At 42.8% G+C, this 27,648-nt stretch overlaps 1 protein-coding gene across 1 annotated transcript in view; it reads right to left on the bottom strand.

Annotated features, from left to right (window-relative positions):
* SND1 (staphylococcal nuclease and tudor domain containing 1) overlaps positions 1-27,648 on the bottom strand; it is a 419,879-nt gene that overhangs the window by 362,340 nt on the left and 29,891 nt on the right. The window contains exons 2-9 of the mRNA XM_052638359.1: positions 25,437-25,586; positions 18,562-18,682; positions 15,122-15,200; positions 12,273-12,433; positions 11,429-11,520; positions 10,648-10,806; positions 8,975-9,081; positions 5,417-5,507 (exon numbers count right to left, since the gene is read on the bottom strand). Of these exons, the coding sequence (XP_052494319.1) occupies positions 5,417-5,507; positions 8,975-9,081; positions 10,648-10,806; positions 11,429-11,520; positions 12,273-12,433; positions 15,122-15,200; positions 18,562-18,682; positions 25,437-25,586 (960 nt within the window). The remainder of the gene's footprint in view (positions 1-5,416; positions 5,508-8,974; positions 9,082-10,647; positions 10,807-11,428; positions 11,521-12,272; positions 12,434-15,121; positions 15,201-18,561; positions 18,683-25,436; positions 25,587-27,648) is intronic.

Below are 27,648 nucleotides of genomic sequence, written 5' to 3'. Positions count from 1 at the left end.
TCCTCTCTTCAGCAGGCACTCTATTTGTTCATGCCTTATGGTCACAGCAGCCTCAGAGCAGAATCCTTCAGCAAAAATTTGCAGGACTGCCAGACTATATTCAGGAAAGCCCAAGGCACCTTAGAACCTTTTTAGGTTTCCTTGCAAGAGTAGTTTTGTCATTAACAAATATTTTAAATTAGGCAAAATGACTACAAAACTGCCGCTGGGTTCTAGCTTGGGAAAAGAAATCATCTTCCCTTTTACATTTTAGGCTGACATCTTGTGTTCTACAATAGGGTTTGGCAAACGATGGCCAAGGGCCCATCACTTACTCTTATAAATAAAGCTTTATTGGATCACAGCCACGCCAATTCATTATGCATTACCAATAGCTGTGGCAAACTGTAGAGTTGCAAAGAGACTATATGGCCCAGAAAGACTAAAATATTTACTATTATGGTCAAGTTCTGCTCTAACAACATATTTGAAACTGAACACACATGGGATATACACTAGTTACCAATGCCTGGGGAGCTATTTGGCAAATATACTCCAAAATACTCCTCAAGGAAATAACTGCGACTTAGGTAGAGATTTATTCCATTTTCTAAATAATGGAAAAGTGATAAATGACATGAATAATGACCTACTGGGGACTAGGTAAATAAATTATGATGCAGCCTTACAATGGAACACAAGGAACAATAAAGAAAGTTCATATATTTACTTTGTTACCCTCCCTAAATACTTCTACACAAAAATAAAGGGTTTGGGGGGCTGTTTTTCATTTTGTTTTGTTTTGTTGTTTGCCAAAGCCCGAAAGGACAAAGATAATGAGAGAGAAGAACATAGCAACAAAACTTGGAAGCTGGAAAGCAGAGGAGCGAGTGGTAACTGGCTCTACAGACTCACGAAAGCTAAATCCTGAGCTAGTGGCGAGAAAAGAAAGTAGTCTTTCTGATTTACAATGCAGACTTCCCCTACTCACCAAGAGTGAGAAAGTATCAAACCAGGGATCTCAACAGGGAATGAAAATAAGGCCCAAAACTAGGACTGGTTTAAACCCTATGTAAGAAGCACCTGGATTTCAAGATGGATACCCTAAATCCCATCCTGCTCCTAAACCAGTGTTGAATACCTCGTTCTTTGAGAGACCACTAAAGGTTACCAGCTATCTAAAGTAAGTCTCTAATATGGAAAATAAGAGATCAAAATAACCAAAGAGAACTTAAGAGAACACAGACCATACAGGGATAGAAAAATCTTTAACAAATTATTGTTAATTCCTTAAATCCTAACAGATGATGTTCACCTCTGAAATAAGTATTACATGTTATTTTTTAATAGTAATAAGAGAAACATTCAAAGAACAAAGGAAGCTTTTAGAAATTAAAATACAGCATGATAAAATATCTAATAGAAGAGATGAGAGATAAACATGAAGATATCTAGAAGGAAAAGACAAAAAAAAAGGAAAATAGTAAGAAAAAATTAGGACTAGTCCATGAAGTTAAACATCCAAACAGAAATTCTAGAAAAACAGCAGAGTAACTAGGTGGAAACCAACAACAAGAGAGTTAAAATTTAATTTTTAATATGGTTTAATTTTTAAACCACAACATGATCACACATGGATAAGCAAAGCACATCATTGTGAAATTTCAGAATAAAGAAGAATTTGCTAAGAGCTTACAGAAATAAAAAACATAGCACTGGGATGGGAGATCAGCACGGTTTCAGGCCACCAAAGAGATAAAGAAAGAAAGAAAACAAACAAACAAGAATTCCTAACAAATAAAAGTAGAGCAATGTTTTCATAATTCTAAAAGAAAATGGCGTCTAACAAAATTCTATACCCATCTAAACTATCAAATGTAATAACAGAGTAAACACGAACAGTTTCAAAAAATCTACCTCCTAAGCACTCTTTTCCCAAGAAGCTAATAGAATGTGTGTCACCAAAATAAAGTGGTAAATCATAGTGAAGCCGTAAGATTCAGCAACCATAGCACCAATCCAGGAGTGAGGCACAGGAAAACTCAAGATAATGGTAGAGAAATCCAAAGAAGACACCTTATAAAAGGAAAAAAGAACTAAACTAAACTAGACTGTTACAGGTCACAAGGCTCCTGGAAATTACTATTGAAAAAGATAAAAATAATGACCTGAATCATGTCTTGAGAAAAGATTTAAACAGATGACAGAATGTGGGGGGTGAATTAGTAAGTATATAAAAGATATATACATAAAAATTAAAAATTAACTCCAGGAAAAACAAAAAATCATGCAGGAAATGAAAAGCAGTCATAACATGCTACATATCTCAGAAGTGATTAGCATTTACAAAGTAAACAGTGAATGTTAACTGAGCCAGAATTATGATATGGTTTTATTAGAAGGCATGGAGAAAAGTACATGCACACCCACATGTGGAAACACTAAATCCTCTTCTTCCATGGTGTGAAGGAAAAGGGGTTACGCCTGAAAAATTAACAGCAAGCAACTGAATGTTTTATTCGAAGACGTGAATTAGCCAGGAGTTGAAAATGGTTGCCTCAAGCGAGAGGGAAATAAAGAGAGTACACTTCTCTTAAGAAGCCCACAGAGTTCTTTAAAAATGTCTACGCAAAAAATTTACAGTTAAAATTTGTCAAATCCTTCACTAATCTAACCTGCTATGGTTGGTATTAGATATATTCCTATAACAAAGTGTGCCTGTAACACTGTATGTAGCCTGTTAAATTAGTCAATGTCTCATTTTGTCGACAGTTAAGGAAATTTAGGTGTAATAAAGTCACTGACATCAGAACTCCAAAAATAAATAAATAAAATTTAGAAAAATAATAAATATGTCTACATGTTAAAAATAAAAACTTACCAACTTAAAAATTATATACAAAAGAATACAAGTCAGTACTACTCAAAAGTGACTGCCAGTCTGCAATGAGATAAGGCGCTTGTACCAGAACATAAATCAACTACATCACTGAGAACATTGCTGACATTTTTTCCATAGCAAGATCTTCTTGATGAAAGCAGCAAGGCCTTGATTTACATTCTGGCTCGAGCTCCTTATACCATATCAAACCATTCTGAGGAGGACTGGTATAGGTCAAAGGTCAGCAGACTTTTTCTGTAAAGAGCCAGATAACAAATATTTTACGCTTTGCAGGCCACATGGTCTCTGTTACAACTTCTCACCTCTGCCACCATACCACAAAAACAGCTCCAGACAATATGTAAACGAAGAGACGTGGCTATGTTCCAATTTACTCACGACACTGAAATCTGAATTTCGTATCATTCCAACATGCCACAAACCCTTCTTTCTACGTAAAATCCACTCTCAGCTCACAGACCACATAAAAACAATGGTGGGCCATATCTGGCCCATGGGCCAGTTTGCCAACACCCACAATTGACAGTATGATCACTTTTTCTTTCATAGTAATTTCATCTAGTATGTGTTTTTCCTTCTTTTTATGCTTTTTCCTGTTTTAAAAACAAAAATAATCCTGAAGGAGTTAAAAAATTCACTGAAAACCTTTTTCTCTCTACTCTCTGAATAGGCCTATATCTGAATGACCCAAATTTATGTTTAGGATACTACAGGATCCTTAATCAGATAGCTTTTATAGAGATAATCTCTAATCTGGCATTATAAAAAATAAAACTTCATTGTAATTTAAAAAAAGAGGGGCTTACTTTGTTTTAAAATTAAAAAGACAAAAATAGATTCTGAGATCCTGGATTTTTTTCAAAACGGAAGGAATGTTCTATATGTCCTAAAGCTCTCCTTTTTCAAGTTACCAATAAAATCATACTCAGGATAAATGTAAAGCTGCTGGCTCAATCATCTAATCCTTTAGATGAAGAATTTTTCTTCAGCAATGCCTTAGTTTCCCAAGTAGCCAAGGCCCAAAACCCTTCCAAATCTTCTAGGTTTCCCTACCAATTCAGTTTCAACTGAGGAGGGGCTGGTAGGGACAGTACAGTGTAACGAGACTCTCCCAAGGGTCATCTGTATCACTAGAATTGTGATGATGGTGAAAAATGGAAGGCCTGCCTCCTTGGTGAGTGAATGGTCATGCTTTCCTTGTGTAGCTACGTCCTTCTATAGTCTTAGGACAGATTATAGGAAAACATAAACACAAGTTCCAACTGGCAGAGCAGCCATGTCCAAGTTCCCCAGCTGGTGTGGTCCTCACACAAAGAAGCAGCGGTCCATTCTGATCTGCATCAAGATGTGGAAGCCACATATGGAGAATCCAACCAGGAGCTGCTTCAACTAACGTCCACTGAAAGGCACCATTACAGTTAACCTGACAGCTGGTGTGGAGACAGACCATCTACTAGGAGAGGAAAGGGGCCGCCTGAGCGCTCAGTGACCTACTGCTTTGGGCATCATAAAAAAGAAAGTGAAGAAATTCAGTCAATTCCTTGGAGACTTGTTAAAATTTTTACCACTCTAAGAGAAAGCATTCCAAAATTTTTCAGGCTGACAGTGCCACCTAGTGGCTCTCCACCTTAAACTCACTGTTGGACATTTAGGACAGTCACTGGATAGTTAAATATCCAAGGATATTTTAAGTCCATTATGACAAAGCTTCCAGCATGTCTTGCCAAAAGTAAAAATAAGTTAAAAACATTAGCAATTTTGGGAAAGCAAGGTCTACTATAGGTTCTACCACTCAAGGTACCAAACCCCGTGATGAAGTTTTTTTAAAAAAAACCACTTTTACAGCACTGCTGCTGGATCCAAACAATCTATTCGGTAGTTCAGCTGCCTTCAGAGAAATCCATCCCAGGAAAGCGGAGCGCCCTCAGAAAAACATTTCACAACAGAGAAAATTCAAAACCACAAAAACATCCCACATTAGAAAAAAAATCAAAAACCACAAGAGTCTCAAAACAGAAAGAAGAGAAATTTGAGGTCTTATACCCTTGGGCATAAGAAATCTAAGACAGGGAGTTCCCTGGTGACCCAGTTGTTAGGACTCAGTGCTTTCACTGCCACGGCCAGGGTTCAAGTCCTGGCGAGAACTAAGATCCTGCAAGCTGTGCAGCACAGACAAAAAAAAAGGAAAAAGGCAAGCAAGAAAGAAAGCAAGCAATCTAAGAGAATGTCATTTGCTAAGCAGACAGACAGAACCTCTAGCATATGAGAGATTTCAAAGGGTCAAGATGCACAATTTTAACCCATGAATTTCTAATGAAGTTATGCAAATCTACAGCAGAAATTTACGTTCTTATAGTTTCCAAGTTCCTCACAACAAACACACCCGTGTAGGCAATCACACACACACATATGCGCGCATCACTGCTTTGCCTTGCAAGAGAAACGCTTCAGCCCTTGACTGATTATTCAGATCTCTGTATTATCACTAGCCTGACAGTGTGCACAGTGCAGCGCCAGATGCTCAGAATGACTCACCTTGGCAACAAACTGTTTGTCCTTTTGGTCCAGATTAGCAGTGGGAGCCACGTAGTCTCTCCATATTCTCAGCCTGCGCTCCTTGGCAAACCTGGCAACAAAGCAAGGATTCAGATCACTCAGAGGGACTAAGGCAGCGATGGAATCCACCATCCACCAGGAGCAAACAGCACAAAACCCTACCCTATCTCACAGACAAGGCACCCGGGAGAAAAGGCTAATCAGACCAGCACAAAGTGTGACCGCCCCAAGGAAAACTATACAGCACCTGAAACAATCCCACATGCATATATGCTATAAACCCATGGCTGACAGGCTGGGGTCTGGGCACACCCTTTTTCAAGCCTGGAAAGTACAAGTCCACCTGGCTAATTAGCTCTTTGGCATATCAAGTACCTCTTTTTTAACAAAATATAAACTTAGTTACTTTAATTGGAGGCTAATTACTTTACAATATTGTATTGGTTTTGCCATACATCAACATGAATCTGCCACGGGTGTACACGTGTTCCCCATCCTGAACCCCCCTCCTACCTCCCTCCCCATACCATCCCTCTGGGTCATCCCAGTGCACCAGCCCCGAGCATCCTGTATCATGCATCGAACCTGGACTGGCAATTCGTTTCACATAGGATATTACACATGTTTCAATGCCATTCTCCCAAATCATCCCACCCTCGCCCTCTCCCACAGAGTCCAAAAGACTGTTCTATACATCTGTGTCTCTTTTGCTGTCTCACATACAGGGTCATTGTTACCATCTTTCTCAATTCCATATAATGCGTTAGTATACTGTACTCGTGTTTTTCTGACTTACTTCACTCTGTATAATAGGCTCCAGTTTTATCCACCTCATTAGAACTGATTCAAATGCATTATTTTAAACAGCTGAGTAATACTCCATTGTGTATATGTACCACAGCTTTCTTATCCATTCATCTGCTGATGGACATCTAGGTTGCTTCCATGTCCTGGCTATTGTAAACAGTGCTGCGATGAACACTGGGGTACACGTGTCTCTTTCAATTCTGGTTTTCTCAGTGTGTATGCCCAGCAGCGGGACTGCTGGGTCATAAGGCAGTTCTGTTTCCAGTTTTTTAAGGTATCTCCACACAGTTCTCCATAGTGGCTGTACTAGTTTGCATTCCACCAACAGTGTAAAAGGGTTCCATTTTCTCCACAGCCTCTCCAGCATTTATTGCTAGTAGACTTTTGGATAGCAGACATTCTTACTGGTGTGAAATGGTACCTCTTGAGTGATTCCTAAATGCTAGGCGCTGGGATGACAGACAGACAGACTGCTCTCTTAAGTGGGAGGGGAGAGCGCACACGTCTAACAAAAGTATTTTTAAGAAGCATAAGCCTGCTCATTTCTATTTGTATTATAAAAAGGTCATTGTTCACTCAGTCGAGTCTGACTCTTTGCAACCCCGTGGCCTGCAGCACACCAGGCTTCCCTGTCTTTCAGTATCTCCCAGAGTTTGCTCAACCTCACATTCACTGAGTCAGTGATGCTACAAAGATTGAGTAGGACATAGTCATTGTGCTCTGAGTTCACTGCTTAATTATGAAAGACAAACATGCTTCAAAAATAAAAGAGCACTGTGATGCCCCCACAGTGGTCCAGTGGTTAAGACTCCATGCTGCCAGTGCAGGGGGCGTGGGTTCAATTCCTAGTCAGGGAACTAAGATCCCATATGCCACACAGAGTGGCCAAAAGATAAAAAAAATTAAAATAAAATGAATGCATAAGGAAATATTTACATATATATAAAGGTTATTAGCTACCCAAATCCCACATGGAAAACACGAACAAAATGGTCACTATAGTGCATCTAATGAGGAATAAAAACGGACAATAACCCAACAGAATTTAAACAAAAGTTAGAAAATCATGTTGGTAAACATTTGTTTTAGATTACAAAGCCCAGAAAAGATTTTTTGAGTCAGAGTAAGAGAGGGACAGGGAATATGTGCAAAGATTTACATATATATATACACACACACACATATCAGTGAAAAACTGTCAAAGTATTTATTTAGAAATAAAAGGATGTAGGGCAAAGGAACTATTAAACTGTTATTTCTGAAAATGGTATTGCAGCTTTTCAAAGCAGTGCTAAAATGAGAAAAGACAAAAGCAGCATGTCGTAGTTGTAAAAACACGTGAAATACCTCAACAGAGATTTACTGACAATGCAAGCAAGTTCTAACACAGCATGCAAAACAGTAGGCAAGTAATCATATCACTGAAATATGATCTGCATTCCTGGGTCTAAATCTGTTTTTTAATGATGAGCCATCTTAAAAATCTCCTGTAGATGTCATAAAACATGTAGAAACTACTGTCACTTTAACTCACTTTCTTCAAAGAGAGGAAGGAACTTAAAGAATGCAAAAAGAATCATCAACCAAAATAATAATTTAGAAAATAGACCTACGGGATATTCTGAACAACGGCAACAACAAAAAAAATTGAGCATCACAAAATAGTCAGAGATATTTGGAAAGCTGTGCTCGATACACGTATTGTACATTTTGAATTTAATTGTAGAACATAAAAAGACTACAATGTATACAATCACTGTTTTTGCCAAGCATCTACCTTTGTCAGGTATGCCATATTAAATGGCCCAGATTAAAATCTATTTTTATAAAAAGTTCTAAGTATTTCTGCTTACAAGTAGAGAAGGCTGTAAGAGACCTAAGAAAGGGGAAATTCAATTCATGTTCTTGCACACCTCTTTGTTGTGTACCTCAAAGGCAAAAAACTGTAAACTGTATGACTCTGAAATAAACCACACAGGCTTGAGTGGAATGTCACCAGTGGTCCTGGCCTTCTACCTAAACATATCCTGGGAGGCAGTGGGTGCGACTTTATGAACATCATCTATAGTCATCTATCTGCTTCATTTTTTTCCACCTGGAGACTCAAGTTCACCTATACCTGGAAACACCTGAAATGGCCACTGATCTTTGGCATATCCATTATTTTTCTAGAAATCAGTTATTGCTCCATCTGCTTTAACTATGGGGCACCTAGCCAAAAACACGACACTTTACAGTTGTATTAGCATTTATAACTACAGCATACAGTTCGATAAATTAGGGCATCAGGCTTTGCAGCATCGTTGGACAGTCTTATTTAGAGACCCACTGGCTCTGTCTTTCCATCATACACTTGGCTCCAGCCTGCATGTCAGGAAGGAGCTGATATGTTATTTCATTGTCCTCAAATGAGCCTCAAGTTTATTTCATTTCAAATGCCTAAAACCTGAAATCTAAGTGAGAGGCTTGGGAAAAAAAGTGAACTGAAAACATTAATATAGCAAATCAGGTGACCAATAATGTTTGAGTGAAAAATCAGGAGACAGCCCTGAACTAGACTGAACCCGGAGACTGTAAGCCAGTCACTCCTCTATGAAATCCCAGCTTCTTCTGGAATTTCCCCAATCCTTTCCACTGACATGGCTGGGTGAGAGAAGATCCCGAGGTTCCTTCCCCTGGAGTCCCCTACACCCAGATCCTTGGCTAGAAGGCATCCCCAACAGGCCTTACCTTTCAGCTGCCCTCAGCTTTTCTGCACCCCGTGTGTAGACTGCAATTGACCAATCCACACAGCGGGCAAAACCTTCCTTCAGGAGAAGCTCTGTGATGTTGCCGTTCTAAAAAATAAGGCAGGCACAGATTAGATTCTGTTGCAAGGGAATCCGTTTCTCTTGACTTCTGACCTGATTAACATAGCCACAATCTATTTTGTAGTTAAAAAAAAAAAATGAAGTAGTCATTTGTCTCATGAAGAAACCAGCCCTATGAGAAGACGCTGTTCTGTGACTCCCTTCAACAGCCCTGGCTTCATATCCCCACAGCACCCAGCACAGTAACCTGCACTTAACAGGGGTAGGATAAATGTTAGTGGCATTGAATGGAATCGGCATTTCAATAGCTCTTCTTGTGGACAGAGGATGTTAATCTTCAGCAGAGATTATACCTTATTATTTCCTTTCCTGAGATCAGCATTTACTCCCTTTTCATAAGGGGAGAGCCAAAGAACAGGCTGAGTAAGGGAATAACTACAGTTACATTTTGCCCGGTAAATTACAATTCACATTCTACAGTGACACAGAGCCATCTGGCAGGGCTCTAGCAGACAGCGAGCACTTCAGAAGAGACAGACATGACCTTGGCACATTCCAAACCAAGCCTCCCAGCCTTCCACAACTGCCATCATGGAAGAATTCTCTAGCCAAAGAACAGTAGTTTCTTCTGGTACTGGATACGGGTTACAATAATGACAATTTATTTAAACTGGGGTGTTAAAAAGCAATTTCCCATCCAAGAATATCCCACCTACCAAAGTATACACTAGGGTAAAACTCCCAGTAGTCAGAACTACAAGATCTTAACCTACTTCCTACTCAAAAGCAGCATTAGGCAGCGACTGAATAAGGCTTGGGACACAGATTTTCCAAAGGAGGGTTTCCTCATGACAGTTCTACCCATACAGTAAGTCCCCTACATGTAAACCTTCAAGCTTCAAACTTTCAATGATGTGAACGTGTGTTTGCATGTCCAGCCATGAAAGTTAGTTCATGGGTTTGGCATACACTGTCACATGCGTGCATCCTCTACAAGGGGTTGTGCTTTTGTGTCCTTGATTGTACAGTACTGTACAGAGTACAGGAATACAGTACCTTCATTTCAAGCCCAGGATATCTGGAAAGAGGTGTTAAAGCTAGCAGCATATGGCCAATTGTGTTACTTGGGTACCAAGGCTAACTTTGTTGTACTTACAAACAAATTAGACTTAACAAATACTCTCTCAGAACTGAACTCTTTCCTCTGTAGGGGACCTGCTGTACTCCAAACAGCTAACCTACTTGCAAACCTCGCCAATCCCACTTCTTAACTGATGTGGCAGCCTCCCACCTTTCTTACTGGCAATCTTTAGGACTAGCATCTGGGAAAATAAGTGCAAGCGTCCTTCCTCCCCTTATAAACCCAAGCACAACTGAGATTAGTTTTCTAAAAGTACAAAGTTGCAATCTGCCTAATTCTATCAGAGAACGGGTAACTCCCTAAAAAAAGGTCTCAAAGTCAGTAGATGATAACCCTACCAAGATACTTCAATGGCTTCTAAACACAGAGAGGAAGAACAGAAGCCAAATGCAGCTCTTCAAACCCCAAGTGGATCCCTGACCCACGTGGGCCAGTCTGCCAGGCTCACTCACCGGGTGCAGAATTGTACCCAGAATGTTCTGGTTGTGGCAGCTCTCCAGGATGATCTGGACATCTCTCTGAAGCAGTCGAGACTCCGTAAAAAATTTGGCTTCTGCAGCAAAAGGCTCTGGTGTTTCACTCCCATCCGCTTCCCGTCGGAAAGTTGGGCACTAAAGCACAAGGCAGGCAGGCGCATGGGTGCTGGGCATGCTCAGCCCACAGGGAACAATCCAAACAGCACAAACCCCACAAAGCTGGGCTGGGAAAGGTGTCCAATGAGGTCTTCCAACCCTTCTAAAAACATACTGATAAAAAGCAACTGGAAATATCATCCTCTTAGCCTTCTTGGTAAAGCAAAATAAAACTCATGACAACATGGGGAAAATCATTAATTACACTTGAAAATGACCCCTTGCCAAGAAGAGATTCACCAGTGCCTCACTTTAAATCCCTGATTTTTTCTTTAATCAACATGGCTATTTTACATTAAGAGAACACACTCGGCAAACTTTGCGTGTATGTGCTCAGTTGTGTCCAACTCTTTGCGATCCCATGGACTGGCTTCCCTTCCCCTCCTCTTTAGGTTTCAACCATCTCTCAACAGCCCACTCCAAACCGACTCTGAGTACTTAAAAAAGTCTTATTTGATCTAATTAGAACTGCACTGCTGCCAAGCTTAAAGTACTCCAGTCAATGTTAACAGCCCATACTAGAAAGAAACGGTATGGACGAAGGTCCCCCCATCACCGAACACTTCCATGAACCACCCCGTAGCCCAGCATATGAGCTGACCTTGATCCCTGACAGCATGACCGTGACCAGGTAGTAATCTGGCAGGAGCAGGGCCCTGACCACACTGCCGTCTCGCACGTGCTCGATGATAGCTGCAGGACAGAACGAACGGCTTGAGTGACACAGGTCGTGCCAAGGAGAAACAACGCCCCATCAAATTGCCTGGAGCACAGTTCCTCTTCCCAAATCTGGAGAAAGCCCCGCTCTGGGAGGTGACGATGCATTGGCAGATCACGAGTGTTCACACAGACTACTGCCCAAACTACTCCAGGAGGGTTTGGTTCAAACCAACTGCTACATCTTTTGAACCTTCTGGGACCTCTTGGCTCATACCTAAGCTCTGTTATCTGTAAGCCAGGTTGCTCACCTGTATACTTAGTGCCTGGCAAAAACTAACAATAATTCAGGATTGGTAATCATTTTATTTTACTGAGTCTGCAAGTTAATACGGTCTCAAAGTAGAACTGAGAACTATATCGTGTGTGTGGGCATGTGTGCATTCATAAATGTTTAGATATATAAAGAATACATATTTCTACTTTGAAGTTTTAGAGGTGGTATTTAGAGATAGCCATTTTTTAGAGAAAACAGGAAGATCCCCCATGTACAAAATTACCAGCAATTTACTACTCTGTAGCAGCAAAGGACTAATCTCTGCAAAATACATTTGATGCATATATGAACTGGATGGAAAGCTCCCTTCCAAAATACCATGGTGTTGTTTTACCCTTAACAATTCTCCATGGGTACTAAAGTAGAATCAGTTTTATGAACCTCAAGGAGCTCGACAGCAAATAGAGAGAAATCACCCTGAGTCATATCTGTCTTTCCCCGACAGCCTCACCATTGACAGGCTTCTGGTGGTGGGAGTCCACAAAGTGCCTTGGGTTCTCAATGGTGTACTTGAGGTCCCGGATAGTATGTGAACCGTTCCCCTCACTCCACATCCCTTTCTTAGCTGCTTTCGCTTGCTCCTCACATTCCGCAAGCCGGTTCTGCTCAGGACTGGGACGTGAAAGAGAAAAAACAAGTGTGGTTAATGAGTTCACGAGAGAAATATCAGGGTCATCTTTGATTCTGGGTTTCTACAGCATCTTCTCTGCTTGGAAAAAAACAAAGCAACTGTTTCAGACCCAGGCCTGTAACCAGAAACCTACCAGGAATATAACTTCCAGATTCCAGATTTATTCCCTCCAACAAAAGACTCAATTGTAACAGCATTTAATGAGAATATCTGAAGACCACCCTTCTCAGTACTGCCACCATGAGTGATTACAAGAGAACAAGTTGGTGGCTTACAAGGGAGCCGCTCCAGGTGAGAGAGTTTCATTTAACCACCCCAGATTCAGGAACTAGAATCCAGGCAGACCTCAGCTGGACACAGTGCAGCGGAAGTGACTAAGAACCACCCTCACTCCCTGTCATCTGCAGAACAGGACTGGGGAATACAGAACGATTGTCACTTTTACAGACAGTGTCACCCCAGCACTACTTACACATGCCATAAGGCCAGCTAAGCAAAAGCAGTTTGAAGATGAAGACTCTTTCATCAGACAAGAAACCAAAGTGTGCACAAGAGCAGAAACCCAGTAGATAGACCACTCCCCCCTCCCCCTCCAGAAAAAAAGCCATCAAAAACCACCAAACCCAGAAAAGGCTCTACTCTTCACTCTCTCATCTGCATTTGGGCTGAAGTGAACACTGGAAAGCCTTTCCACAACGTCAACACCTGGTTCCATCAAGAGGCATCTAGAGAAACTGACCCTCCCACCTTGATCAGTAGGGATTTTCAACAGGGAGCATGACCTACAATTTCTCAAACCAGAAGTCTTCAGTACGGCTCTTTTCCTCCTCCCCATTAAAAAAAGAAGAAAAAGAAAAAAAGGACAATTATCATCTTCAGAGATCCAAACTTTCTGTCAGAATTTGACGGGGGTGGCGGCGGGGCGGGGGGGAATGTAGCTTGAGATAGAAGCAAAAACAGTCAAACTGAGAAAAGAAGTCAGGACAACTCTGGAGTAAAAAAAGACTGGGACTCCTGGAGGGATTTCTTTGTTGAGGTGGTACAATACTGCTGTAGGCTTTTTTATAATTCTTCATTCTGGCTGCAAACTGGATTCCAAAAAACACTGCAACAGTAAAAATGCCAGCAACTGTCCTTAAAATACAGCTTCAGCGTGCTTCCATACACAGCACCTAAGACAAGTGTCAGAATCCAACAAATTCCCACATGCTCACTCACAGTCCAATCGTAAGCTCTAGCCAACGACTCTTCTGAGTTGGAAAGGATCAGAGAACTCTAGGATGAATGACTTGATCACAAAGAAGGATGCAAATTGTACATTTTGGCCTTTGCTCATCCCTATCATTGGCATAGTTCACACAAATATTTATCTAAAGCTTCTTCTACAGTTACAGTCATAATACAACATGGACTTAATGATTTAAACAGCAGGAATTCCCTGACATTCCAGTGGTTAGGACTCAGCACTTTCACTACTGTGGCCCAAGTTCAATCCTTGGTCAGGGAACTAAGATCCCATAAGCCATTTGGCCAAAAAAATAACGGCCAAACAGCATCTACAGCATCCAAATTACTGATGCAGCTTATCACTTTTCAGAGACTAATGTGCTAGTTAAAGCCAGCTGCAACCCCCATCCTTCTGAGGTGCCAACACTGATGAACTTGAACCTGATATATGAACTATAAACCTGATGTTATTTAGTCACTCAGACACGAGTCTGTTGTTATTTAGTCACTCGTGTCTGACTCTTTGTGACCCCACAAACTGTAGCCCACCAGGCTCCTCTGTCCATGGAATTTCCCAGGCAAGAATACTGGAGTGGACTGCCATTTCCTTCTCCAGAGGATCTTTCCAATGCAAGGATCTAACTAGGGTCTTCTGCATTGCAGGCAGATTCTTTACCATCTGAGTCACCTGGAAGCCCATTAACCTAATACTCATTTCTAACGAATTCACACTGCTATTAACAACAAATACATTCACCTTATTACTAAAGTATCTACAGATCCATAAGCCAAAACAGATAAAAAAGGCTTTGGAGAGACAGAAATTTTCCCTGAAATTAGAACCACTCAGCCGCTGTCAGTTTTCCTATATTCCAAGCATCAGGTGTTGCTTCGAATTTTATTTATTCACTCTGCTTTATTCTGCATTTACTTATTGCTTGTATACCTGATATAATATTGTACATCTATTTGTTGATTGGTTTGTTGTTTGTCTCCCGGTTAAATTGTTAGCAGAGGCTAAGTGTCTTTGTTCACTGCTATATTCACAGTGCCTAGAACATAGCCTGGCATACATGCTCAATAAATACTGGGGAATGGATAGATAAATACTCTGGAACCGAGTATCAGTGGCATAAGAAACAAGCCTACTGACTCTTATGATATGAAGCATATAGCACTTCTTTGTCTCCAAGCAAAGAAGTTTTTGATTACACATACCAAATGCCATTCACAAATGCAGAGAAACCTCCTCACTCAGAACAATACACACCTACACCTGGGCAGGGATGTTCTTTTAGAAGCCAGGAGAACACCAGATATTACCCATTTTATGTCAGGCGGCAGGAATGAAAATGCATCAAAGCGAGTGCGGAGTCCACTCCCCCAGCTCTCACGGTGGCGAGCGAGGAAGTCTGAGGGTCAGAAGAGCAGCGGAGACTTACTTGTTCGCTCTCATGCCTTCTCTCCGGGTGGCCAAGCCCTCTGCAACCAGTGATTCTGCAATGTTTTCCCCATTGGTATCTGACAAGGGAAAAAAAGAGACATGAATCTTGCGTCTAAATCCATCTCCAACAGCAAAAGGGCTCTACTGGGCCCACTTTCACCCTGAGCTCTTCAAGGAATAATGTTACCCACTAACTGGACAAGGCAGCAGGCTGGGGTTGGGTTCTTCAGAAAACCTCTTCTCCCTTAAAATGTCTCATCTCTAGGACCCGGCGATACATCTTCTCTGGGCTTATTTTTTCGTGTATCTCCCAAGCCAAAGGCAATCTCAGGAACTCTAGGAGACTGACGGGAAAGCAAGGCACAAGTAGCAGCCAGGGAGAGGATAAATAACACTGACCTAAGGAGGAGAGGCTGGTGCCCAACACAAACGCTGCCACTTCACAGCTCTCTCAGCACCTCAGTACACATACTCACCTATAAAATGGGAAGAGTGCCTGTCTAGATGGGTTCTTACGGGAATTCAATGTGTGTAAATCGCCAAGTGCAGTGCCAAGCACACAGCAGGAATTAAAACAACAGAATCCAACGGCAGTCCCCACACCTGGACAATCAGACAGCAGAGGCACTTAGGGTGGCCCATTTATGTTTTACACCAGAGTCCAGTCCCTCTCAGGATGTCCTAGTCTCTGCTCCAGGAGGCCACCAAGACAAGCTACATCATTTGATAAACACACTCTCGTGTTCTTAAGAGATGCAAGGGAGAGAGTCCAGACTTCCAATCTCACACAGCAGCCTTCAGAGCAGGCAAGAAAAATGAAGTGAAACAAAAAACACAACCCGATTAGGTTCCACCCGGGCACCAGGACCATTAATTGCATTTCCATGCTACTGAAAAAGCTTTTAGGCTCGGCAAATTCTCTTAAATCTCTGCTTGACAGCCAAAACGATAAAAGAAGACATCTATGAGGGAATCACCACATAAAAATTTTTAATATAGCAGAGAACAAGCTCCTCGATAAACTGAAACACAGCAGTCTAGCTGATAGGTAACATCAGCATAGAATAAAATTCTGTAAGATTTATATTCAGTACGCCATGCATTCACTGAATTCTGCAAGCAACAAGAAGTCTACATACTAGGCCCAAACCCAACCTAAATGCCCTGCCATTAGCCCTGTCCAAATTTCTGAGGCAAATCATAAGCCCCCTTTTCTACCACACACACAAAAGGTTGAGATGAATGCTGTTCATACAAAGCAAGTTCAGGTTCTGAAGCTGAATGTGAATCACAAGAACCTTTGCACTAGAGTTACTGCTGAGGCCAGACACAGATGCACACAGCTATCTGCCATCAATAAATATTACACTGATTCTTTCAGAGCAATAGGAATAATCCCACAGAGTGGGAAGTCAAAAGGAAGAACTCCACAATTATGGGAAAAGTTGAGCAGTAAGGTATTAACAGGTCAGTGCGTAGAAAGAACGAAGGCAAGGTACAAAGAAGGTGAATGGCCATAAAACCAGCCAGTCAACAGCAACCCCAATAGCTCTCAGACAGCTCCTTGGCAAAGAGCACTCTGAAAGGGCTGCTGGCTGGCTCATTTCTAAATGAGTTGATTGCTCCTTCAAAAGGGAGAAAAACACAATTCTCTGGGCCAAACTCCCAAAGAAAGCAACAAAATGTGATGGATAGAGTACTGAAAACAGGGAATCTGTAGGACAAAGATACACTACTCACTTATTACTAATCAAAGTACAAATCTGATCAAGCCACAATTGGGGCTGGTATTCGGAATAGGTGGGTGACTCTATTTTCCCCACAATTTGAAGATTAATCATCTTTGCCTTAAAAAAAAAAGTTCTAGGTTAACCACAAATTCTCATATTCTATTATTCTCCTCCATCATAAAAAGAGTATTCACAGGAGAATTCCCTGGAGGTCCAGTAGTTAGGCCCCCATACTCTCACAGCCAGGGTCCCAAGTTCAATCTCTAGTTAGAGAACTAAGACCCCACAAGCTGCACAGCACAGCCAAAAACAAACAAAACCTAGTAGCCACGTAAACAAGAATTTACTGTACAGCATATGGAATTATATTCAATATCCTGTCATAATCTATAGTGGCAAAGAATCAGAAGCTACATACCTGAAGCATAATACTGTAAGTCAGCTACAGTTAAATGAATATTTCAATCCATCTACATATAGCAAAAAAAAAAAAAAGAGTAGCCACAAAATAGGATAAATGTATGAACACTAATTAATTAGCTAAAGCACTGTTTCATCGCAGTTGGCACTGAGAGTTAGTTAAAATAGCTGAGTGAAAATATTAAACTTTAAGCCATTAAGCCATTGAAACTGAAAGGATAATTTCAAAATCACTCTTAGTAAATACTTATCAATCATCTCCTATGTGCCAGGTTTTATCAAAAAAACAGTGCATTATTAACATGCTAAATTATATCCACGCTGTCATGTGGGTCAGTTTAAAAAGCAAATTTCTAAATACAACTTTAAATTTTAAATGGCAGTGCCCCTTACCAATCAAGCCCAGGTGCCTACTACTGAGCTCTCACTCTAGAGCCTGCGCACCACAGCAAAAGAAGCTACCTCAATGAGGAGTTGGTGTACCGCCACGAAGAGTAGACCCTGCTCGTCACAACCAGAGAAAGCCCACGCAACAACAAAGACCCTGCACATCCGAAAATATTAAATAAATAAATTAAATTAAATTTCAAATGGCAGCTACAGTTAAACAGCTAAACCACAGGCGTATGTGCGTGCACACAGAAACATATTTACTGAGTGCACACTCTGTCACAGCAACCCACTCCAGTATTCCTGCCTGGAGAGTCCCATGGACAGAGGACCCTGGCGGGCTAGAGTCCATGGCATCACAGTCAGTCAGACACGACTTGGAGACTGAAAACAACAAGTAAGAGTACACAACAGAAGCGCCAGGAGCCACATCATACCACTCTGAAGCCTGTGAACTTTCCACTCCATTATAAATCATGTGGCCTGCAGAGAACCACAAGCCCTAAACAAATCATGCTTTCTTAAAGAGAAAAGAAAGGAGAAGAGCCACAAGACAGATAAAGGAAATAGAAGATGCAATAGGAAATCTATAGGAATTCAATTAGCACCCTGACCTAGAAGCACAGAGCCAATGAGTTCAACGGGCTGATGGCCTGCATATGGAGAAAACGAATACTACATTGTCCACACACGTCTAAACCAAGGCAGGAAAGAGGCACAGGGTGAACAAGGAGCAGGCATATGAGGGGCATTCCTCTGCACCTACATACCCCGAGTTCTGCACTCTCCCAGTGAGACCCACAGCCACCGTACAGAGCCAACTCCACCAGGTGAAAACTGATCTTTGGAGGAATTTTAGACTAGGAGAAAAACGAGCCCTTTTGCCCTTGCTACTCACCTTTTCCAAGGTAGATCATGCCATACTCTCGTCCCTGTGGAGTCTTGTTTTCTATCGTGAAGCATACTTCTTTCCCAATCAGCTTCTTCCGAAGGAACTCTCGAGCAGGAAATGCCCAGGGCTGAAAGACAGAACTACCACATTCAGGAACCAGGCCGGTCTCACACTGCACAATCAACACCCAAGCAACTTCACTCCTTCAACAACCCAGCAAACACACTAGGCCCTGCTGCTGCTGCTGCTAAGTCGCTTCAGTTGTGTCCGACTCTGTGCGACCCCATAGATGCCTCCCACCAGGCTCCCCCGTCCCTGGGATTCTCCAGGCAAGAACACCGGAGTGGGTCCCCATTTCCTTCCCCAATGCATGAAAGTGAAAAGTGAAAGTCAAGCTGCTCAGTTGTGTTCAACTCTTCACGACCCCATGGATTGCAGCCTACCAGGCTCCTCCGCCCATGGGATTTTCCAGGCAAGAGTACTGGAGTGGGGGCTCACACATTTAGGGGGCTCCTAAAAAATGAAGGTCTAACTTTTGGTGTAACTTGCACCAGCCCAAAAAACAGGCACCATGGTTTCCCAGGCACCAGCACTAGGACTTTCCGCACCTCCAACACTGTCTTATTCAGAACTACAGTTTACTTCTTACTTAGTAACAGGCCCTGGTAAGGGATCAGCTTGACAACGGTGATTCTTTCCTCTCACTCGTTAAAGACCCTGACACAGGGCTGAGCCACACATCCACAGTGGGTACAAATAGAGCCCCCATGTGATTTGAAGATGCTATGCAAAAGGATGGTTTTGCCTCATTACTTTGGGGATGGTACAGACAAAGGGAGATGTCTCTTCTGAAGAAGCCCTGTTGCAGTCAGGAATCACTAGCACTTGAATTTATAGTCTGGACCTAGCTCGGTGCCCTAAGTTCCCTTAGAACAGAAATGAGGAAGGAGAGTTCAAGGAGGACAGGATCTGCAGAAGTTCACGGGCAGTAACAATTAACATACGAAAGGGCAGGGTGGTATACAATATGCACGCGCTACTACCTCCTGGAGCCCCAAAACATGGGCTCTGCATAGTGAAGGCAAAACAGTCCATCACTGACCAGAAAAGGAAGCATCTACCTACCTTTTCAGTCCATGAAGATTATTCCACCGGGTGAGCCAAGAAGCTTTTCTAGAAGAAAAACATCCATGACTTCCCAGAAACCAGAAGCCAATTTAAAGGTGGCAGTCCACCAACCTGCTGGGCCCATGTTCACAAAACCAGTACTGTCAGCCAGCAACAACTGTGGACAGTTCTGGGAAGAACTAATCCTGAGTAAGTGCTCTTAAAGACACAAAAACAAGCCTGCTCACTCATTTAATGCACTCTTCTCAGAGCACCAATAAGCAAAAGAGCCAACCACTCAAAGGCAATACGGAGGCTCACCATAGTTTTATCTCCTGTTTCCACCCTTTGCCCCACACCATAATAACGGAAGCAGATACCTGTAACCGAAGAGTCTCATGACTGATAACGAGCCCAAATACCAGCCACATCACAGACACAAATACTAAACCAATTAACAGAGCCTTGTACATTTTTATCACCTTAGTGATTCACTTACTCTAAAAACATCCTCGGCCATAGATCGAATGTCTAGGCTTCAGTTTTGTGGGGTTTTTTTAGGTTTCAGTTTTGAGCATTACATTAATAACCAAGGTTCAGTAATACACTGCTTCCCCAAATGAAAAGCTCTGACAAAACAAAGTGCCCCTAAAGGAAGCCAAGACTTCGGTAAAAACTCATTTATCAAGGGTCAGTTCACAAAGAAATAGCTAACCCCTATGGAGGAACCTCCAATTTCTACCAACTAGGCAGGATTACTAAAAGCTTTTAAGGCTTGCAGAAGAAGCACCCTTCTCTCAGGGCTTGTTTTACAGCTGGTCAGTCACTGGGCAGTAAGAGAAAGCCACACCAGAGGTCCTGAGAAGGACATACAACTTATCCTGGAAGGAAAATGATCTAGCTTCTTTAATCTTCCAGCCTTTGCAAGTTGTATTCCATCTGGGGTTGGGCAAATTCAATAACTGGACAAGGTACAGGCCAGGAAGAGAGGCAACTGGGATATTCAGGGAAGCAACTGACCACATCACTGCTCCCAATGCAACAGGGCATTCCAGAAGATAGTCCTGTCCACACAGAGGACAGTCAGCAGAAGGCTACCCCATGGAGAAGGCTATCGCAACAGTGCCTCCCAGAACCACCCTACATATAGGGAAGCTGACTCAGAGCATTCAGCCACCACTTCCCAGGTGGCTCAGTGGTAAAGAATCCGCCTGCCAGTGCAGGAGACGCAGGTTTGATCCCTGACTCAGGAAGATTCCCCTGGAGTAGGAAACAGCAACCCATTCCAGTAATCCTGCCTGGAGAATCCCATGGACAGAAGAGCCTGGCAGGCTTCAGTCCATGGGGTCGCAAAGAGTTGGACAGTACTGAGCATGCACACATTCATCCACACAGTCCACAATGGCCCCATAAGGAGAACCACTGTAATCTTAGTTGAGGGATGTCCCAGAGCTCCATCTACAAAGCAATGGCTGCTAAGTGGCTGATTCTCAAAACTGCCTTTCCCTTCAGAATGCCCAATAGCAGGTGGTCTAGGCAGTTTGCTCTCCCAGACCCACACAAAGTTCTGGTGTCTACCATGATGAATGGAATTTTAATTCCCATTTTTTCTTTGCACCAGGTGGACTCCTAAACTACTGACAACATTAAATCCCACAACAACCTAAGACCTCAAAGCTACTAGTCCATCATCCCACTATACCACCTGTGTATGTAATTAATCCCTCTCTGGCCCAGCCACCTCACCGTCCCAACTTTCAAAGGCTCGACTGAACACACAATGACTGTGACATTCATTTCTGTATTTCACATGAAACCAATGTACAGCTTCACACATAATGAGAGTGCAACAAACCTGTGGGAAATAAATATATAATTCCCACAGTGGCTGTAAATGCAGTGTCCAGGCTGCCAGGAGTAGCCAGGCAACGCCAGGGATTAGCCTGGAGCTGGCAGTGATGGCTGGGGACACATAGCAGGCTGCTTTTATTGCACCACACTCAGGAGAGAGCTAAGTTTCTTTGAAGCAGACGTGAAGGAAGGCAGAGAATAATCAAGTGTACGATATTTGGGACAGTGACACAAAAGGGAACAAACGGGCAAAACGTTCTTGACTCTTGTCTGAATGTGAAAAAGAACTAGACCTGCTCCAAAACAATGGAAAGCCCGAGAGAAAGCCCTGCCACACTCCACCATCTGCTGATCCTCAAAAGGAGATGCTTGGGTTCTTTCTCCTTGTTATCCACTGAAATTCACTGGATACCTGGAATTCACTGGATACCTGGATACCTGAAATTCACTGATCCTCACTGGATACCTGCTTCATGCCAGGCACTGACTAGGCAGAAAACACTGATATCAGAGAAGGTCCCTCCCGTCGAGGAGCTGACAATCTAGTGAAGAGACACAGAAGCACTGAGCGGGATGACAGCACGAGGGGACGATGAAAGGAGATGTCAGGAGGGACTTCTCAGGGAGCTGGACCCTAACAGACGATAGGTGAGCACCAGGGCACAGGACGGAGAAAGAGCTCCCAATGCAGGGGGCAGCCTGGGCCACGCCAGGAGCCGGCAGGACTTGGGGGGCCTCTTAGGAGACCTGAATACTTCCTCGGGGTTGGGACTTCACATCCCAGAGGGGGTTCAGTGAGAGAAGACTAGAAGCCAAATTACAGAAGAGATTGTATCCCAGGCTGAGGCATTTACGTCTATCCAAGCAGGGATGTGGAATCGCTGAGATACCTGGGAGTAACACTGAGTTCCGGAAAAACATCTATTTCTGCTTTATTGACTATGCCAAAGCCTTTGACTGTGGGGATCACAATCAACTGTGGAAAATTCTGAAAGGGATGGGAATACCAGACCACCTGACCTGCCTCTTGAGAGACCAGTATGCAGGTCAGGAAGCAGCAGTTAGAACTGGACATGGAACAACAGACTGGTTCCAAACAGGAAAAGGAGTACATCAAGGCTGTATATTGTCACCCTGCATATTTAACGTCTATGCAGAGTACATCATGAGAAACGCTGGGGGGAAGAAGCACAAGCTGGAATCAAGATTGCTCGGGGAAATATCAATCACCTCAGATATGCAGATGACACCACCCTTATGGCAGAAAGTGAAGAGGAGCTAAAAAGCCTCTTGATGAAAGTGAAAGAAGAGAGTGAAAAAGTTGGCTTAAAGCTCAACATTCAGAAAACGAAGATCATGCCATCTGGTCCCATCACTTCATGGGAAATAGATGGGGAAACAGTAGAAACTGTGTCAGACTTTATTTTTTGGGACTCCAAAATCACTGCAGATGGTGACTGCAGCCATGAAATTAAAAGATGCTTACTCCTTGGAAGAAAAATTATGACCAACCTAGATAGAATATTGAAAAGCAGAGACATTACTTTGCCGACTAAGGTCCGTCTAGTCAAGGCAATGGTTTTTCCAGTGGTCATGTATGGATGTGAGAGTTGGACTGTGAAGAAAGCTGAGACCCGAAGAATTGATGCTTTTGAACTGTGGTGTTGGAGAAGACTCTTGAGAGTCTCTTGGACTGCAAGGAGATCCAACCAGTCCATTCTGAAGGAGATCAGCCCTGGGATTTCTTTGGAGGGAATGACGGTGAAGCTGAAACTCCAGTACTTTGGCCACCTCATGCGAAGAGTTGACTCATTGGAAAAGACTCTGATGCTGGGAGGGATTGGGGGCAGGAGGAGAAAGGGACGACAGAGGATGAGATGGCTGGATGGCATCACTGACTTGATGGACCTGAGTCTGAATGAACTCCGGGAGTTGGTGATGGACAGGGAGGCCTGGCATGCTGCGATTCACGGGGTGGCAAAGAGTCGGACACAACTGAGCGACTGAACTGAACACTGAGTCAGGGAAAAAAAGAAATTATGTTTCAAAAAGATCTGAGAGTATCAGTGGAATGATTAGAGGACAGGAAAATGAAGGCAGACAGACTGTTCTCTCAATATTCCAAGTACATGTTCAGAGTTGAACAAAGAACAATGACGATGAAGCTTCAAGAATGGAGAAGAGAAATTTTTAAGAAGGCAGAATGTCTAGTCCTTGATAAAAGCTGGGGGTGTTTTCAGAACTGGGTTACTAGTTGGCATCACTCCTTACTTGAGCCAGAGAAACTTCAAGGGCATGGTAGGGGGAAACCACATCACAGCAAGGCAGGGAGAGACCAGACTATTAGAGAAATAGCGGCTGTGGCTGACAAAGGGTTAACTTTGCAGGTTCCTAACACTTCATGTCACAGGGACCTCTGAAGAGTTGCTGGGAGAAACTGAGCTGCTCTGGAAGAGACAAAAACCCACTAACTCGGCTATAGAAATATGAGAAACTAATGAGAGTGGGGGTCAGATGACATGGTGTTCTTTCAGCTGGTATAGTTCTGGTAAGATTTTATTGTACCATTGCACAGACTACAGCTAAGACATTTTAGAATCAGCTCCAACTGGCCTCAATCCTCACCCACGCAAGAGGAAATGAAAACCCAATCCTTCTTTCCTAGAGGCGACCCTGCTTCTTCCTTCTGGGAAAATAAGCTTGATTGGCTTTAGCCAAAAAGGCTCAACACGCTTCTGTGCAAAGCAGACAAGCTGTTACACAACACAAAACTGAAAGGAAAGAACTATTCAAAACATTGGTCAAGAAAAGCACTTAGCAGCCAAAATGTGAAAAGTGCTGAGAGAGATTTACTCTTCAGTACTTGGGCTAACCGTACGAGAAGTGTTCGTAGTTGCAGAAGTTAAACAGCACCAGTGATGACCACATACCTCCCCAGTGGCTCAGCTGTAAAGAATCTGCCTGCAATGCAGGAGGCCCAGGTTCGATCCCTGGATCAGGAGGATCCCTTGGAGGAGGAAATGGCAACTCCCTCCAGTATTATTGTCTAGGAGATCCCATGGACAAAGGAGCCTGGTGGGATACGGTCCACAGGATCGCAGAGTCAGACACGACTGAGTGGCTGAGCACACACAGATGACCACAGCTAACATCTGCTGAGTAGCTGACAGGCCTGTGCAAAGCATTCCTCACCATCTTGATTAATCCTCACTGATCAACCGAGGTTTACAGCACAGTTATTCCCAATACTTGTGCTTACTGAGAAAAGACCAATGGAAAATAACTGATCTTTGTCTATTAAAAATCTAACTGCTGATGACAGAATTGGGGATGATTTTTCTCTATTTCCTGAATACTGTTTCACCATCTTCTTAAGTCCAACAAAATCCTTTTTATTATAGATGAAAAAACTACATGTTTTTGTTAAATGTCTGCTTATATGGATGATAAATGTCTCTGGAGACTCAAGACTATAGTAACACCTGTAGTGACCAAGGAGATGAACTAGATTTTTTTGCTGTGCATCCCTCTGAATTTTGAAGGTGAAGGATTTAAACATAAATAAAGGGGCTCGGCCATAACCAATACCAACCTCAAACAGCTGAGACTATCTAGGAAATATTCTAACCTGTTCAAAGAGAAAGAGGGTAAAACTGAAAAGGCTAATAAACCTGGAAAGGCTCTAAACTTACAGGAAAGTATACGAGGAAAAGAGAAAGGAGTTACTGGGATTAAAGGCAGTGAATGCATAAACCGAGGCACGCCACTGTGGGTCTATCACTAGTCCTGTGACATAAAAATACTCAAAATATACATAAAAGAAAGTACACCAAATGTGCAGTCAAGGAGGAGACTATCCTTGATAGTCCAGGAGACCCGGAACTATCACCACGGTCCACAGGCTCACAAGGAAAAGCACCTACCTCATCCGGGGTGTCTTTTGCATCGGGTTGTGTGGCAGCTGCCCTGCGGGCAAGGTTTCCAGCGCGAATGTTGCTCAGGTTGATCTGCCTCTCAGGAGGAGGACCTCCACGAGGCTGCCCGCGGACAATGATGGCGCACCCTGAGAGCACCTAGGTGGGGGAAAAAACGAAAATTTAGCCATTGAAAGGTAACGTTGCCATAACAGAGATGGTCCACTACCGTATCCCCAACATCTACAACAGTAACACGGCACACAAACATTTTGAACGACTGAATGAACAAGATTACTTTCAATTTTTTAAGAGAAATACCTACATAAAACCTTGCGCTCGATTCTAAAGGGACTGACCCAGAAATAAAAATGAGAATTAAACAAGATGATAGAAAAGTCAGAAAAGATTGGAGGGTGAACAGGCATGTGAGCCATGGAGAGAGCCTTTGTAATTTCATCCCAGCAAGCTGACCACCACCTGTGTTCTTTTCAATTATTAAGAAACTAACGTCTCCATCCACACAAGCTGTTCTACGATGGCAAAAGCAAACAACAGAAGAAAGCCAGAGAAAAGTGGATGTTGAAGGAAGAAGCCTTGACACGCCACCCACACCAGCCGGAAGGACCCAAGGGTGCCCAGGGCTAATGTGCAAGCAACGCGGCCAGAGTCCAGGACTCAATACTTCCTCTGCAGACAGTGCTCAGAGTCGAGGCTAAAAGAAAAACACAGTGCTCAGAGTCTAGGCTAAAACAGTCTAGGCTAAAGGAGAGCCTCTAGAAAACTCATGACCTCCGTGATGAAAACAGGGCAACCGAAGAAGGACCTTCGGGCTCCCAAGCCCAATAGTTCCTTCCCTCTCTCTGAAGAAGGATGTCTAGCATACCACCCACTTGCAACTATGGAAAGAGCTCTAAAGCTCACTTCAAATATTTGCAGGGAGGAAGGAGAAAGGGTTTCATGTGGCAGAAGAGAAGAAAAGGCACACAGCAAAAATGACAAACATCGCCCAACCTATTCAAATTCTTTACACAATTTCATCACCAGGGAGGCTTGAGTAGCGCCTTTGCTTGAGCTGAAAGGCTTAATCCCATGTTTCAAAACAAAGAGCTGCTGAACAAATAGTTAGAAGGTTGGAGAGCCCTGCCAGTGTAGAACTTCACGGCAGACTAGACCATGGAGTTTTCTGTAAAGGAAAAAGTCCTTGGAAAAGAAGCTGACTCAGAGGAAAAAAAGAATAGGAAGGGAAGCCACTTCAATAGTCATTTGCTTAGCTGACTTGTCTCCCTCGCCTCTCCACCTTAACTCATGCTCTAAATTGTGGGCAAGTAATACAAATAAAGAATTGCATTAAACATATATGCATTCGGTTGGCCAAAAATTTCCTTCGAGTTTTTCCATAAGGTTTTACGGAAATACCTAAACGAACATTTTGGCCAACCCATTGTATCTTAAAGAATAAGAAACAACAACTAAGTAACCATCACCCAAGTTAAGAACTAGAACACCGAGGACTCCCTGGCGGTCCAGTGGTGAAGAATCCACCCTCCAATGCAGGGAACGTGGGTTTGATCTCTGACTTAAGATCCCACATGCTGTGGGGCAGCTAAGCTCAAGTGCCATAACTAGTGAAGACCCCCTGGCTACAAGGGGGACCCAGTGCAGCTAAATTCATAAAAGAAGAACCAGAACACTGGCAGGACCTTGGATGCCATGTCCCTCCTAACTCACAGCCCCTTTTGCTGACCACCACCTCTTTTCAAACCACCGTGATAACCTCTCCCTTGCTTTCCTATAGCATTACCCTTTGTGTATGTTTCCATGCAATATGGTGCTTCTTCATCTCCTATCTCTAATCTCTATATACACTGAGTCGACAGCATGTATACCCATCACTGACTTGCTTCTTTTGCCCTTTTTTGGTAAAACCCATTCATGCCAAAACACTATTCACTTTTGTGGCTGTACAGTACTCCACTGTATGAATCTATCCTACTCTCCTACAGAAACTCTGTCAGAAAAATACACACATTCTAATTAAAAAAAAATAGTAACATCTCATTATTCCTGATAACTTAAGCACATAGACCTTGGTCTAAGGATAGTCTACACCTCCCTGGCTACACCATCAAACACATAATAAAAGACTTACTTCCTTATCTAGTTATAAGTCATTTTTTCATTTTATCCTCTGTGATCGAGTGTTACCAGCAATCAAAAC

This window comes from Budorcas taxicolor, chromosome 4, assembly GCF_023091745.1.
Source record: "Budorcas taxicolor isolate Tak-1 chromosome 4, Takin1.1, whole genome shotgun sequence".
NCBI classification, from domain to species: Eukaryota; Metazoa; Chordata; class Mammalia; order Artiodactyla; family Bovidae; genus Budorcas; species Budorcas taxicolor.
Note: the sequence above shows the minus strand (reverse complement) of the source record. Positions and strands in the feature narration are given on the sequence as shown.